At 48.7% G+C, this 15,827-nt stretch overlaps 3 protein-coding genes across 5 annotated transcripts in view; 1 reads left to right on the top strand and 2 right to left on the bottom strand.

Annotated features, from left to right (window-relative positions):
- The window catches only part of LOC144128393 (NPC intracellular cholesterol transporter 1-like), a 47,238-nt gene extending 46,272 nt beyond the window's left edge, over window positions 1–966 (bottom strand). Inside the window, exon 1 of the mRNA XM_077661768.1 lies at window positions 687–966. Within this exon, the coding sequence (XP_077517894.1) occupies window positions 687–827 (141 nt within the window). The 5' untranslated portion in view covers window positions 828–966. The remainder of the gene's footprint in view (window positions 1–686) is intronic.
- Window positions 967–1,501: 535 nt separating this feature from the next.
- Window positions 1,502–4,051, bottom strand: eEF1alpha1 (eukaryotic translation elongation factor 1 alpha 1). Of its 2 annotated transcripts, none has more exons than XM_077661766.1 (5): window positions 3,987–4,051; window positions 3,295–3,463; window positions 2,961–3,140; window positions 2,031–2,871; window positions 1,502–1,963 (listed from the first exon to the last, which is right to left on the bottom strand). In XM_077661766.1, the coding sequence occupies exons 2-5, from the start codon at window positions 3,436–3,438 to the stop codon at window positions 1,740–1,742; spliced, it is 1,389 nt and encodes a 462-aa protein (XP_077517892.1). In that variant the 5' UTR covers window positions 3,439–3,463; window positions 3,987–4,051; the 3' UTR covers window positions 1,502–1,739. The 2 variants fall into 2 exon arrangements, with proteins under 2 accessions (XP_077517892.1, XP_077517893.1); XM_077661767.1 differs by lacking the exon at window positions 3,987–4,051 and adding an exon at window positions 3,899–3,921.
- A 142-nt stretch (window positions 4,052–4,193) lies between these two features.
- Window positions 4,194–15,627, top strand: mRpS14 (mitochondrial ribosomal protein S14). 2 transcript variants are annotated; one of them, XM_077661765.1, is made up of 4 exons: window positions 4,194–4,329; window positions 4,632–4,793; window positions 15,241–15,429; window positions 15,479–15,627. In XM_077661765.1, the coding sequence occupies exons 1-3, from the start codon at window positions 4,267–4,269 to the stop codon at window positions 15,421–15,423; spliced, it is 408 nt and encodes a 135-aa protein (XP_077517891.1). In that variant the 5' UTR covers window positions 4,194–4,266; the 3' UTR covers window positions 15,424–15,429; window positions 15,479–15,627. The 2 variants fall into 2 exon arrangements, with proteins under 2 accessions (XP_077517891.1, XP_077517890.1); XM_077661764.1 differs by having other exon boundaries at window positions 15,241–15,447; window positions 15,486–15,627.
- The last annotated feature ends 200 nt before the right edge of the window (window positions 15,628–15,827 follow it).

The raw sequence follows: 15,827 nt of genomic DNA, 5'->3' as shown, positions 1-15,827 counted from the left end.
CGAATGGCTATTATCTATGGCCTCAAATGGTTAGTTTCTCAGCCCGCAGACAGTGACGTGTAGAAAGGAAGCAAGCAACACATCAAGGAAATGCCTAAATTCCCTTACTCCTCGCGTCAAGCGAAAATATGTAGGAGTAGGGTGAGCCAACTCTGCCCTGTACCAATTGTTTTATTGTAAGTACCCATTGTCCGGCAAAATGACCGCCACATCTGATAAGTGCGTCCGGTGCGGTGGATTGTCAGCACAGAGAACGCAGTTGTCAATTAATGGATCGGCGCTATTCATGTGATCGCATGCACAAACCGCGCGCTAGTTTCCCTACCTGCTGGTACGATAACTGGAGCGAGGCTATGGCATAGTGCAGCAGATAAGTGCAATATTTTAAACCAACGTGAAAGCGAACTCTATGAATGCACCTTAATGAGCTCGGAATAGGCACTGTAGGATGAATGGCAGCAGCAAGCAGTCGGACTGGGTTTTTTTGGTTTTGTTTTCTTTTTCCCTTTTAAGAAAGCTATTTTACGACGGAACAGTTCACACAGCACAAGCCTCGAAAAATGCGTTGCAGCATGCTGCAACCGACTCCGCGAGACAATTCGCAGACACAACACCCCTGCGCGTGAAGTCTAGCGCTGCATTTCGTAGCAACGAGAATGAATGGAAAACCGAGACGGGAATCTTACGCCACAGGTAAACACCGCCAAAGCGCAGGCGATGAGCAGACGCATGGTGTTTTCCCCGTTCAAGCGACGCAGCTCGAAGAACCGTCCGCACAGAGTCGATGCCTTCCACACAACTGCTGTACAGGAAATGAGCGTTACCATATAACCATCGTCGAACTGCAGCTGTTATCGCAAAGATAACGCTGCAAGGCGAACGGAACAACTCATTACTGGCAGACTGCAGCGACACTCGACAGCTCCGACTGCGTTTGCAGTCTGTCGACACAGCAGACGCCTACCGGAAAGGTCACGTGCTCCGGATTAGCGTCACATGACTCAGCCTTCGCGACACCAACGCTACCTCCTGGTGAATAACGGAACGATGTGGAATGCGATCCATTTACTGCAACCGCGCGACTCCACGCCAGCCTTGCAATATTAAAATACTGCATATGGCGATCTGTATGCAAACCCTCTCTGCTGCACATTTTAATTTCACGGCGCGATGAACTTTACCCTCGCCACTTTACAGCTGTACGTCTCACCTGCGTCGACTGATGCCTTGGTCCCGTATACAGCTGCATGTAGTAAGTCTCACCTGTGGTAACTGCTGCCTTGTTCCCGAATATCCCGTATACAGCTGCATGTACGTCTCAGCTGTGGTAACTGCTGCCTTGTTTCCGAAACTAAATCTTACTAACCTTCCTTTACCTTTGCTCACAAAAGTGACCGCAACGCAAGCGTTCATATGCTTTTGCTCTGCGTCACTTGTGCAAGGTCCTGCCCCTTGCACGGGCATACAGACATGTTACTGTGGTCAGAAACTGGACAGCATGGTCAGGGCGATACAGCTTGGCTTTATTTGCGTCACTTTTAAAATAGAAACACCCAATGACAACATCTCAACAGGTAGGGGGCACAGACTTTTTTCCTCCTGAACTCTTTGCGGTGACACTGACACAGCAACCAAAGGTTGAGAAACAGGGTAACCAAAAAGTGAGCCAGGAGCGTTTTCCCAGCTGGGGGCCAGCATGCGTGCTGCTGCTCTTCAGAGGCCCTGCCAAGCAGCCATAGTTATTTCTTCTTCTGGGCCTTCTCAGCAGCCTTGGTGACCTTGCCACCAGATGCCTCCTTGGGCTTCACGGACTTGATGACGCCGACAGCGACCGTTTGCCTCATGTCACGGACAGCGAAACGACCCAGAGGAGGGAAGTCGGTGAAGGTCTCCACGCACATGGGCTTGGAGGGCACCAGGTCGATGATGGCGGCATCGCCAGACTTGATGAACTTGGGGTTATCTGCAAGAAAGCAAGGCACACCGTCAGGGACCACTGCCCAGAGGGCTCACAGCACGACACAACCTACCTTCCAGCTTCTTGCCAGAACGACGGTCGCACTTCTCCTTGATCTCCCTGAACTTGCAGGCAATGTGAGCTGTGTGGCAGTCCAGCACAGGCGTGTAGCCGTTGGCGATCTGGCCGGGGTGGTTCAGCACAATAACCTGGGCGGTGAACTCCTCGGTCGCCTTGGGTGGAGTGTCCTTAGAATCTCCGCACACATACCCTCGGCGCAGCTCTTTCACAGACACGTTCTTGACGTTGAAGCCGACGTTGTCGCCGGGCACGGCCTCGGCGAGGGCCTCGTGGTGCATCTCCACGGACTTGACCTCAGTGGTCAGGTTGGCAGGGGCAAAGGTGACGACCATGCCGGGCTTGAGAACGCCAGTCTCGACACGGCCGACGGGCACCGTGCCGATGCCACCAATCTTGTAGACGTCCTGCAGGGGAAGTCTGAGGGGCTTGTCCGTGGGCCTCGTCGGCGGCTCCATGGCGTCGAGGGCCTGCAGGAGGGTCTTGCCCTCGGACTTGCCAGACTTGCGCTCGATGGACCACCCCTTGTACCAGGGCATGTTCGTGCTGGGCTCGAGCATGTTGTCGCCGTTCCAGCCCGAGATGGGCACGAAGGGCACGGTGGCCGGGTTGTAGCCGATCTTCTTGATGTAGGCAGACACTTCCTTCTGGATTTCCTCGAATCGGGTCTGGGAGAAGGGCGGCTCGGTGGTATCCATCTTGTTCACGCCGACAATCATCTGCTTCACACCCAGGGTGTAGGCCAGCAGGGCGTGCTCTCGGGTCTGCCCGTTCTTGGAGATGCCAGCCTCGAACTCGCCGGTGCCGGCAGCCACGATCAGCACAGCACAGTCAGCCTGCACACACACACCACGAAACGCACGTCTCAAAACTCGAAAAAAATAGCCTACGAAAACACGGGCAAAGCGTGGAGACTCGTGCTAACCTGCGACGTTCCGGTGATCATGTTCTTGATGAAATCACGATGTCCCGGGGCGTCGATGACAGTCACATAGTACTTGGGAGTCTCGAACTTCCACAGGGTGATATCGATGGTGATACCACGCTCGCGCTCTGCCTTGAGCTTGTCCAGCACCCAGGCATACTTGAAGGAGCCCTTTCCCATCTGCACAGAAGGAAACGCACGATCCGGCCATGTATGTGTTAACGACCCGACCACGCCGGCCGGCACGCCGGGCAATATGGCGAACTCGAGACGCCCGCCACTGCACCACTGCAAGGGTTAGGCAGCGATAAAGGCAATCGAACGAGGCACTGACCTCCTGGGCTTCCTTCTCGAACTTCTCGATGGTACGCTTGTCAATGCCACCGCATTTGTAGATCAGGTGCCCGGTAGTCGTAGACTTTCCGGAATCGACGTGGCCGATGACGACGATGTTAATGTGGGTCTTTTCCTTTCCCATGGTCGCGGTTTTTGCGTGTCCCTGTCTGCGCAGGAGGTAAGGGAACAGCCACGAAGGCAAGAACAGACGTTAGCGAGAAGCCAAGCGGCACCGGCAGCGGTGGTCCGGGACTCCACGCCCCGCAACGCAGCCGGCTCCAGACAAAAGCACGTCGGAATGGCGTGCGGCCAAAATGGCGACCCAAGGATTCATTACCACGAGGCTTCAAATCAATCAATTAGTTAAAGAACTCTAGGTAGAATACGACAATATGAGCAAGATTGCACTCGCACGCAAGATCGAAAGAGGCGCAGTAGGTACCCTAGCAGCGCCGATACGAAAGAACCGGCGTGAGAGCGCAGGGCCTATGTGAACGCCATCATCGACCAATTCACCGGCTACCCCCACAAACTACCAAGCCTCAACACACTTTAAAATACACTCCTCGAGATAAAATATCAATTAAGGAAGCAATACGAACTTCAGCCGGTCCAAATACACTTGGAATTTCACACGGATGACACTTGCCAATACCGAAACAGCACGGATAAAGAGCAGCCGCAACTTACCAACACAACCGTCGGAGAGCGAAGAGGAATGACGGTGGCTGGTCACGTGCTATATATCGACTGGCATATGACGTCATTAAAAACCTTTATTTAATTTTTATTTTTTTAAGTTTTGTGTTGATTTAGAATTTAAATAATATAAAAATATTTATTTCATTTTTATAGTAAGTTAAATATTTTATTACTTTGTAATATTTGTCTGCGGACCTACACTTGGCACATGTGATGGCGGCGTACATGTCGGTCATTTATTGATTCGACGCCCAGTCCGTTTCTCAATATGGCAATGAATAAAGTTATCAATAGCTTCAAATTTATGATAGGCGCCAGGTTACCGGGCCAGGCAAGTTCCGTATTTGTTCAGCTTGACCTCTGTATTCATTTAAATCTCGATATGGGCATGGACGCGCTGCGTCTCATCCCTATCTCCACTTTGCGTCGTACGACGCGTCTCGAGATTTGGGCATGCCCTTCACCGTAGCCTTGTCAGTTCGGAATGCATTTTTTTTTCACTTAATTCTTGTCTCCACGCCTGTGTAAATCGACACCGGCAGCCCATTTCTTTTCCTACTATTGCGAGCAGCGTGCTCTGTGCACGTTTTGTGCTGCGACGCACTTGAAACTAACACACCCTGCGCATTGCAGAATGCCACGCCGTTGGGAGGCTTACTGCCCTGTCGAAACAAGTACACCGACTGGCGAATGGCACGAGATGCCAAGAGAAGAAGAGTGGTAAAAGAATACGCACGCCTGAGGCTAAACATCAACTCTCTCAGGAAGAATGACATCCTGCCGAAAAGCTTGCAGGTACTGTGGCACTTCTTTCAGAGACGCTGCGTTATGCCTGCCCGAGTTGTTTCGTTTGTAAAACTGTTCGTATTTTTCTCTGAGGTTTGTTCCCGATGCAGTAAATTCGGTGCTGGCATATCTTGTTCTGTATTCGCATAGCAAGTGTCGTTCCGGAGTTGTTTTAATCGTATTAATGAAGCCTATCTACAGAAGCCTTTCGCGTTAAAGCATAATCTTTGGGGCGTGACAGCTCGTAGAAATGGCAAAGTTCCACTCGCGGTTGAGTGGACGATACGATTGTAATTCGGTAAGAATTGGTGTGAAAGTGCGCACTCCTCTCATTTCTCTCTTTATTCCTTTTGCGGACGCTCTTTGTGGCTGACGCGGCGCGCCACGTGAGACGAGGAGGTGTCAACGTTATCCGTCCGTCGTTCTTCTGCTTCTGCTGCTCGCTTTGCTGTTTGGCATTCATCTCCGTCATCAGGGTTTGTCTCTTGAAAGGCATCGAGTTTCATTGGGAATAAGTCAGTGTAAACGGAGAAAATGTGAGCAGGCTGGGCCGACACGGCACGCAGCGTCCCATTCATTGCGTTTCGCTTGCTTGCAGTTCGGGGGCCACGTGGGTGCCGGACCCCCCCACCCCGTAAAAAACAAAAAAAAGCCTAGTTTGACCTCGCTGGAGCCAGGCTGGCAAGCGTCAGTCATCCTTTCGACAGGCCGTGTCTGGGTCACGTGATGCCACCACTCCATTTCATTTGTTCTTGTTTTATTTTCTTTTATCGTTCTCGACGCCAAAAACCAACAGTTTTTTCATATTCTTTATCAATAGCCAAGTTTTGCAGGCAGATGAGTAAGACCTCGGTCAGCTTAGTTCGCCGAAAGCAGAATTTTGGAGTGCCTTGTCTGTTATGTGTACTTGCTTATTCAGATTGCCAAGATTGAAAGATCCTCTTGGTGCTGTGTAAAGGGAGTCACTCAGCTTTGCCCTTTTTTTTTTACTACATTGGCTGTGTGCTGGTGTTACAATCTCATATTAGTCCCTCACCCTCAAGCTGTGTGCATACTCAGAACAAAATTTAAGATGTGGAAGCAATTTCTTTCAAAGCATACTGTCACAGAGCCTAAGGAAGTGATGTGCAGTTATTGGCAGCAGCTACAGCTGCTCCTGGTATTAGTGCAGTCATTTCATGTAGGGACACAATTTTTGTTGTTTAGAGACCGACAAGAGACAGAACCACAGCTTGGCCGCACTAGGCATCAACAGAGTTGAGTGCAGCCATGTCCTGGATCGTTGTTTCCCGTCGTTTAGTTTTAAAGCTAACTCTCAAGCCCGTTTCACATGCTGCGAATTTTGCCGCACCGACACTGCGAATTCGGTCCCGCTGCTGACGCCGCAATGCAATTGCCGCTCAGTGCTTTCACATGCAACGCAGAGCCAGCGGATTCATTTGGCTGTGACAACAGGGTTGCTAGATGTCTGCTTATCCAACCTGTGAATAAATGCGGCAGTAATGTAACATTGAATGTGTTTATGTTGTTGCAGTCATGCGCACTTTTAGATACAAGGTAACATTTCGTATCTTTTTATCAAAGTAAACAGTTCCGGATTATTCAAAAAGTACACGATGGCCAAAGCTAAGCCTGGCCAAAGCTGGGCAAAGCCAAGCCTGACGGGGAGCCAAGCAATGGACGCTTCCTATTGGTCAGTCGCAGAGCGAACGCACCGACGCTGCGAATGAATTCCAACCGGACGGAAATCGTTCGCAAGCCGTCTGCGGCAGGAGCGGCGGCCCTCTCCAGCCGCAGACCGAACGAATTCGCAGTGCTGGACGGTGAAATTCCCAGCATGTGAAACGGGCCTCAGACTCTTCACTGTCCACTGGAACGAAGTGGTTATACTATACTTCACAACACTATATCCATACTATATCTACTGTACTATATTTGTACTTAACGACAGCACCTTTTTGCCTGGATGGCATGAAATTCTCAGTGGTGCTCACCGCCCCTCCCAAACTGCCTATGTGGCACAGGCCCACCTGTGTAACATTGTAAGCTTCTAGCAGGTGAACATGAAGGTTTCCAGTTATGACACACTTTGATGGAAATGCCAATGCCATTTACTGCAGGGAACAGCCCATATATGACTCTCACAGTAAACTTGTGCCTCTGCATGCTGAATATGAGCTAGCCTAGCTTTCAGCTTAATTGGTTCAGCTGTCTGCTTTTAGTCTACTGCTTAACGGATCCGCCGCGGTGACTCTGTGGTTAGGGCGCTAGACTACTGATCCAGAGTACCCGGGTTCGAACCCAACCGCGGCAGCTGCGTTTGGATGGAGGAGAAACGCTAAGGCACCCGTGTGCTGTGTGATGTCAGTGCACATTAAAGATCCCCAGGTGGTCCAAATGATTTGGAAGCCCTCCTCTTTTTTCCTTTTTTCTCGTAGTGCCTCCTTTATCCCTTCCCTTAATGTGCAGTTACAGGTGTCTGCTGATATGTGAGACCGATACTGGGCCATTTCCTTTCCCCAAAAACTTTTTTTTTTCAATTTTATTTTCACAGTACCAGGTTTGCAGTCTAAGAAAGGATCATAAAGAGAAACATGGCAAGTGCAAGGCTTCACTGCAAGCAGAACCATTAGAAAGAGCTTTAATGGTGGCTTCACTGTATTGTACACTGGTGTGACTTGTACAAAAGAAATAAGCATGGAACTATGAAGACCTTTGTTGGTTAATTATTCATGTTTGAAAAAAGCAGTTGGACAAGATGAAAACACTGAGTAAGGAGTAGCAGTAAAATGCTTCTTCTGTGAGCCAGAAAATTCAAAGATGAATATTTAAAAGCATGTTCAACTCGCAGTCCGTCGGTCAATTATTCCTCTAGTGGTACCCTTGTCTACGGTATCAACTGAAGTGTCTTTGTAAAATATTTTTAATTTTGTTTGTTGCTGGAAGTATATTCCCTTATAAAATTTTGCAATTAGATATGAAAGTTATCAGTGGACTTTGGTATTCTCTGGCACATAGTCTAAGTAGTCTTGCAGTTGCTCTACTTTTATTTAATGTCTAATGTGAAACGTGATCATTCAGAAATAAGCCATGAGCTATGACGTGTGTGGTCTGGTGATGAAGTTGTGTTGTGCATAAGGTCCTATAGTTGGAGCAGTAATGTCGCAACGCAGTAGCCATTCCAAACAGAATAACCTTTTATGAGTGGGAACTTCTTATTTTCTTCATTTGTTCTTGAGGCTATACTGAATACAGAGGCTATGGTGATCTATTCATACTCTAAATGGTTTTATTTCCAGCCTAAACCACACACTTTACTGGTCACAAACTTAGCCTGGAAACACAACTGCAGGGTTGCTTTATACTACATGCAGTCAAACTAAGTTAGTTTAGTTTAAGGTGTGGGATTATTTGGAGTTATTGTGCCGCGGGAGCTCTAGTTTGTGATAAATTTGAATGGTTGGTACAATGTTTTAAAGCAGTCACATGACCATGTTTTCCTCCTCCATCATAGGCTATGATATAGTGAAGGGAGCCCTTGACGGCTGTCAATGTAATACCCTGTGAGAAAACTAGCTGAAGTGGAGCTAAAGGAAATACAGAAGTTAAACCTGCAGAAGAATGTGAGGTGCCTGCTTAAACTGGGAGACCATAGCTCTGAGGGCGTGAAAGTGGAAGAATATACTTTTGGTCAAGGCCGACCTGTTGTATTCAATGGAAGAAAGTGAAGAACCGAGAGTTGGTTCTCACAACTTTTTTCTTCAACATCAATCTCACGGCCCTGTCAGCAAATATTCAAGCCTTCCTTCAATTTTAAGTTTACCAGCACGAAAGACAAGGACATGAAGTAGACACGACAAGTGCTAACTCTCAACTGAAGTTTCTTGAAGCGAACAGAGATTGTGTAGCCACACCAGGTGACACCCTAAAACACGCAGTCATCAAAAAGCATACAGAAAAATCAAAATTCATGAATGGCCCTGAAAATCGCCTCGATCAAGGCAGCCTAACTCGCTGCTCGTTAGCGCAGTGGACGGCTCGCTGGCACATTCTTTACCCTAGTCGCAAGATATACCTAGCCTCATTGACTTCCTAGTTATTCTGCTAAAAATGAACTGCCCAAATGTGTGTTACCGGAAGATATGAGTAGCAACCTTCACCCACCTTGCAATGCACAACAAAGTTTGAATCCGTACCATTCTCAAAGGCCTCTAGTGCTCCCGTAATTGTACATTAATACAGCTTCCAGTTTGGCCCACCTATACCCTTTCACAAGATAACTGTATTCAATAAACCATCATCTTGCGGAAGGGTATACATGGGCCGAACTGGCAGATGTATTAATGTATGATTACGGGAGCATGGGAGGTCTTTCGAGGATGGTAGGGGTTCAGACTTGGTTGTGCATTGATAGGCATGTGAAGGTGGCTACCCATATCTTTCGGCTACGGACATTTCGGCAGTTCATTTGCAGAATAACCATGAAGTCATTGAGGCTAGACGTATCTTGTGACTAGGTAACAAATGTGTCAGCAAGCCGTCCACCTCGTTAATGAGTAGTGAGTTAGGCTGTCTTGACCGGGGTGTCAATGTGCCATCTCTCAATGTATGTACCACATACACTGTATCTTTTTTGCAGGTATGCAGTTTGTCAAATGCTAATGAGCCCCAGCTTTTTTATGGGCTATACAGTGCAGCTCATTTTGTATTTCCAGCACTCCAAATGTGTACTATTGGCCACACCTTAACAGGGCATGGTAGTTCTTGAGGTGTTACAGGAGTTCCATTACATGTCTTCACAACAGACCCACGCATCTGCATAGTTTTGAAAAAAAGCTGCACATGTTCTCCCTCTACTTGAGAACTGCAGCACCACATTATTGAGTGATTTCAGTATCTGTATTCATGCCAACTGAACATGTAAATAAGGAACCTACTTTTTGTTCTTGAGAATGACTATGCAAAACACCTATAAACTCTCACTTGCATGCATTGTAAGGTTAGTCAACAAACTGCTCTTGTGTATCGAATGCATTGCCCTCCTCCCCCCTCCCCTCCCTCTGTTATCATTCTGCTCTAGTGGGCAAAATTTTGGCTATTTTATAAATAGCATGCTGACTGAACAGGGTAAAAGCCATTGTACTGGTACGTTAGTATTTATTCTGTCTTGTTTTCTGCTCAACTTTTATTCTTTCCATCTTCACTTTTCTTTTTCGGTTTGGATGAGGGCTAACTGTAGCAACATTTCTTTCGCTGGATTTTTACAAAATGAGACACATAAGCACCGCAAAGAAGTGTGGCTAACCTTCGTTTCCACTTATGACAGCAGCCGTAAGTGAGGTCCTTGCAAAACATTTACCCTAACCATATTTTATGATGTCCGCCTGTTGGGCAGGTTCAGTCACTTTTGCTTGTTTTTACTCTAGCAGATGCTTTGTTGGCTTAATAAGGAAATCTTGCAGCGCCACTGAAAGCCAGGCTTTTCCAAGCTCAAAATTAACGTATTGTCCAGTGGCTTGTGAACAAAATGCATTCATTCATTCATTTCATACACGCAAATGTTAGGCCGATCGTGGAAGCTAAAATTGTTGCCATGAGTTCTTAAGTCGAAGACACACTAATTAAAATTTATGGCCATAAGTAATGTGCAGTACTTTTTTTCGGTAATGGTAACGGTTACGCATTACTTTTTTTATGGGCAACTTAGGGCGGTCACGCGTTCATTTTCTCTTAGCGTAACGAGTAACGTATTTAGTTACTTTTTTTCAGTAACGCCTACAACACTGCTTATTAGAAAGGGGATGAGTCGCTGCGATGGCTCAGTGGTTATGGTGCTCGACTGCTTATTCATAAGACGTGGGTTTGATCCCTGCCACGACGGGCGCATTTTGATACAGGCAGAATGCTAGAGGCCCAGGTGCTAAAGAGCACTGCACACTAAAGAGCGCTGGGTGGTCAAAATTATCTGGAGCCCTCCACTACGGCGTCCCTCATTGCCTGAGTCGCTTTGGGATGTTAAACCCCATCAACGAAACGAAATGAGTAAGGGTATGAGTATTAAGAATGATGGCATCTGCAACAAGACACATTCATTTCTGACGCGTAGCCGCTGTGGTGGCTCAGTGCTTATGGCGCTCGGCTACTGACCTGAAAGACCCGGGTCCGATTCCAGCCGCGGCGGTCGAATTTTGATGGAGGCGAAATTCTAGACGCCCGTGTACTGTGCGATGTCAGTGCACATTAAAGAACCCTAGATGGTCGGAATTTCCGGAGCCCTTCACTACGACGTCCCTCGTAGCATGAGTCGCTTTGGGATGTTAAGCCCCCATAAACCAAACCAAACCATTTCTGACGCAAGAGGAAAAGGGAGTGTGCGGAGTTCTGAGAATAATGAAGGTGTCAGTGATTGCCATTGTGAGAAGGTTATTGTGCGTACAGCTCTGTTCTGCAGATGAACGATGGAATCTAAGTATGTTTTGAAAGTGAATGCCCATGACTCACTGCAGGAATTTAAATGAGAATGAATTAAATATCACGAAGTACATTATTTTTAAAATAGCAGTACTAAGATGTGTTCGCAAATGGACAAGTTCATGGCAGGCTGAAGCAGGTTTGGAGCACACGTGTCATGTACTGTGTAAAGTTTTGACTGGTTGTCTATTGTAATGTCTGAGTATTTTGTAGATTCTACTTCCACTAAAACTGCTCCAACAGTAATTTTCAAGCAAGAAGGGTCAATAAACTTTTTTTTTTGCCTCTAGTTTCAACTTGAACCTGAGTTTTGTGGGAAGGTTCTGTGGCACTATTTATTTATTTTTTGCTCACTAGAAGGCCCGCTTTCTTTATTCTTTCCCTAAAGGCCTTATCAACTAACAGCAAACGCGATTTCTTCCTTCCTTCTGTTTTTTTTTTCTTTTTGTCCAGCATGTTTATCTCTGCATACCTTTGGTTTCTACCAAGTTTTCTCAGTGTTGCGGGAGAATTTTTTAGCCATGTTAATAAGACGACTGCGCAGGCGTCATTTTATGAAAGCCCGTTATAAAAGTAAACCGAGCCCGTAACGCGCACTGTCCGACGATAACTGATCGGCAGTGCGCTCGGCGCCGTATCGGAGCGTATGCACCTTAGCTCCCTCGGCTCGGTATGTGGCGGCAGTGTGACGCATTCAAGTTTAGGCCGCGTGTCGCAGGGCTCTTCTGTGCGCGCTTTTTTTTTTTTTACCTTGCTTTGTATCTTTCTAGTTCACGAAACAGGTTCAAGTGCGCCGTTCGAAGTGGGGCGTATCTGTGCGCAGCGCTTTCCGGGCGCGGGGCGTCCGCCGGTGAGCGAGTTTTTGTCGTTTCATTTTCTAGGGCGAACGGCGAGCAAAAAGGTTGTTCCCGGGAACGAGTATCGTATGCGGCCGTCGCTTCATTCCTCCGATGTCCGTAACAATAAAAAGAATGCTCCCAGGGGGCGGCCCTTTCGTATTCTACGTGTATCGGCTGCGTTTCTTTGCGGAGCTCGCTCGAGTGGCGTGTGAATTGTCGGAATTTCAAAATACCCGCGTGGCACTCCGGCAGTCGCTGTTCGCTGGAGGCGCTCGATAATTTTTGGCTAAATTGTGCTCCACAGCTACGCCAGGCACCATAGCCCTTACAGTGGCTTTCCCGGTTACTTCGTATTGTCTGTTAACATTTAATATAATTAGCACGGGTTATTCCTTTTTATTCTTTTATAATGTGGCTCATTAGCACGTGTCGCGTGTCAGAGCAGCGTGATGCAGCGACGCCAGAAACAACGTGTTCGCGCTATCGGCACGGTTGGGCGCTTCGCGGGTACGCCGGTTGCGTAACAATGCTTTCGTTGGGGCTTCGGCTGCATTCATTCGTTGTTGAAGCAGCCGTATACTTGGCGTTTGTGAGGTGAGAGTGCTTGCGAACTGTGTCTGAGGTTTCCGCGCCAAACGTCGGTGGCAGTGGCCGTTGTTGACTCTCATGACGTCCAGCTGGTGTTCCTTGGGAAGCCCTGCGCGGGGCCTGCGCGTCAACAATGGCCGCGCAGGCAGTGAAGTAGTAGTGAGCGTTTGTCCTCGTATCTGTGTTTATGTTATTGCGGCGGCGTGATTCCTCCTCCCCTAGCAGAAGCGTTGGCGAAGGGAAGCTAAGCTAGCCGTAGTCGTTCGGTGTTTGTGCAGCCGGCAGCTGCGCAGGTGGGAGGGAGCGTGCTCGAGATGGCGGCAAAGTACTGCAGCCGAACTTAGAGGTCCCTCAAAATAATTATTTCTCTTCTGAAGTAAAAAATAAATAAATAATTTGGAGGACGCTTAAGCTTCGTCTTTAAGAGCGAGACGCGACAGCGTGTCGCAGCGTTGCCAAAGGGTGCACGGAACGCCATCGCCCGTTCGACGCGACGCGTGGCCCATTGGACAATGTAAGGAAAGGACGCCTGTTTCACATATCTCGATGGACACCCGAACCGGGCCGTAAGGGAAGGAAAATTAAATGGAAATTGGTTTTAATGAAAGAAATGACGCCTGTCACAATTCTCGCTGAACACCCGTACCGCGCCGTAAGGGAAGGAAAATCCCTTCCCTTACGGCGCGGTTCAGGTGTCCACCGAGATTCGCCATTTGTCGCTCGATCACGGCCGACGACACCGGCTTTTCTGCGACACGAGCTCCTTAACGCTGTCGCGTTAAGAATGCCAAGGAGGCAGTTTAATTAGAATACGGAAGATAGTGTCCTTGTCACACATGAAGTAATCATTAATTGAATGTCCAAACATTGTTCCTGTTCAGATTGGAGGGACCCATACCTGGCGGGCAGAGTGCGAGAAATTGATGTTTTACGGTGCATACCGAATAAATCCGGGTTCCTGCATGATTCCGCTCCTGGATTACGTCATCAAAACACGTGGACCGCCGCCGCGGTGGCTCAGTGGTTATGGCGCTCGGCTACTGTCCCGAAAGACGCGGGTTCGATCCCGGCCGCGGCGGTCGAATTTCGATGGAGGCGAAATTTTAGAGGCCCGTGTACTGTGCGTTGTCAGTGCACGTTAAAGAACCCCAGGTGGTCGAAATTTACGGAGCCCTCCACTACGGCGTCCCTCATAGCCTGAGTCGGTTTGGTATGGTAAACCCTCGCAAATCAAATCAAAACACGCGAACCGCAGTTGTACAGGCATAGCGTTCCGTCGCGGACGTGACAGCTGGTTCTCCAGTCGCTAAGCGAAAGCTAGCGGCGCCGGCTTAATTTTATACATAGCGACTGAAATTGTGATATACGTCTCACTGGCGGAGTGCTCTAGCCCGCAGTATGGTTTGCGATGTTAGCGAAAAAAAAAATTTGTTTGGGTTGCTTGGATAAATGTGACGCCTGAGTTCGAGTGTGCGAATCATCACATTACAGCATTAAATATTTCCTCGATGTGCATATCGATTAAATTCCTCTGTAGCGGCCTTTGTCAAAAGTATGGAGCCTAAAAGTTTTTATTCTGGGCCACATCGTGTGGCTGGGCAACAAAATGGCGCCAGTGACGTCACGTGAATACCGCCTAAGTGAACGTGTACCCCTAACGAAAAGTAGATTCTTGAGGTGCGCGTCAGCCGTGGCGGCTTGATTTCTCTCTATCTCCTGGCGCGTAATGTCCCGACCCTGTGTACACGAATGCCCTATTGTTCGCAGCACCCGAACTGCGTCTGGCCTGTAGCTCAAATATTGCGCCGTCCTAACTAGTTTTAATGTAGAAACTTGGGCAAGTTGGTGTGGCGTTTTTCAGCAGCGCAAGGGACAGAGGAGGAGACAAGTGCATAGACACGGCGCTGACCTGGTTTTATTGGACAGGGCCCCCATTGTTGCCTAATGATTCCTCGTTCAACCCACCCCCCACGTTCTCTTGGCAGTGCTCAGCCAGCTCCTAGCATCCCCCCCCCCCCCCCCCCCCGCAAAAAGAAACAAAACGCGGCGCCGGTATATGGGGCTTACTAATGACAGTTTTGACTCTACAGCTAGTGCACTAGGTGCCGTAGTGGAGGGCTCCGGAATAATTTCGACCACCTGGGGATCTTTAACGTGCACTGACATCGCGCAGCACACGGGGCGCCTCAGCGTTTCGCCTCCATCGAAACGCAGCCGCCGTGGTCGGGTTCGAACCCGGGAACTCCGGATCTGCAGCCGAGCGCCCTATCCACTGGGCTACCGCGGCGGGTTGTTCCCCAAAAACCAATTTTCAGTTTGCTTCTCGTTTTTCTGTACCCTTCGTGCAGAACGTGTGAACCGCAGGCGGTGAAACGCTATAGAAGCTGGCTGGGTTCTTGCTAATGCACTCAACCGTATACTCAGCTTTATCATTCTTTCGTTATCTTTTCCTTAAACGTATTGAAGGAGTCTGATCTGGTTGTGCCTGCGGGTTAAGGCCTATAACTGTGACTGCCGTGTTGTTTTTTCTCCCCTTAATTCCCTGTTCCCGTTGGCAGGAGATAGCGGACAAGGAGATTGCGGCGCTCCCCCTGAACAGCTGTTACACGCGCTTCCACGGCCGCTGCGTGATCACCTCGCGGGCGCGCGGCTTCGTGCGACCCTGGAGGGTGTCGCGCATCATGTTCCGCCACCTGGCCGACTACAACTACCTGTCCGGGGTGCAGAGGGCCATGTGGTGACACCATGTTGTGGCTGCTTGGTCGTTGTTGTTGTTGTTAGCCTATCAAAAGATAGGCTGTCGGTGCGCGTTGTCGGACACACTGTGTTTTCATCTTCGTTGGCGAGCTCTACTCTGTTGCCCTGTGTTTCCACCAGGGGAGCTGCGGTGTAGTTTTTCTTTTCTTTACCCTAGGCGAGAGCAATAAAACATCAGATTGTTATCATTCTTGCTTGTTCATTTCCCACGAGGAAGGACGCACCAATTCAGGTACGTAGTATATTGTCTCGATTTTTACGCTATCTTGTACAGTCGGTTTCTCTTAGAGGACCCTTGACCCCGTCCCCTGGTACAAAATGTGTTATACCCCGGTGGCTGTCATGCATCGTCCTCGGAACACGCGGCCGTGATTTTTTTTTTTTTTTA

This window comes from Amblyomma americanum, chromosome 4 (genome assembly GCF_052857255.1).
Source record: "Amblyomma americanum isolate KBUSLIRL-KWMA chromosome 4, ASM5285725v1, whole genome shotgun sequence".
Taxonomy (NCBI): Eukaryota; Metazoa; Arthropoda; class Arachnida; order Ixodida; family Ixodidae; genus Amblyomma; species Amblyomma americanum.
The sequence above is the reverse complement of the archived record's forward strand: the minus strand, read 5'-3'. Positions and strand labels throughout refer to the sequence as shown.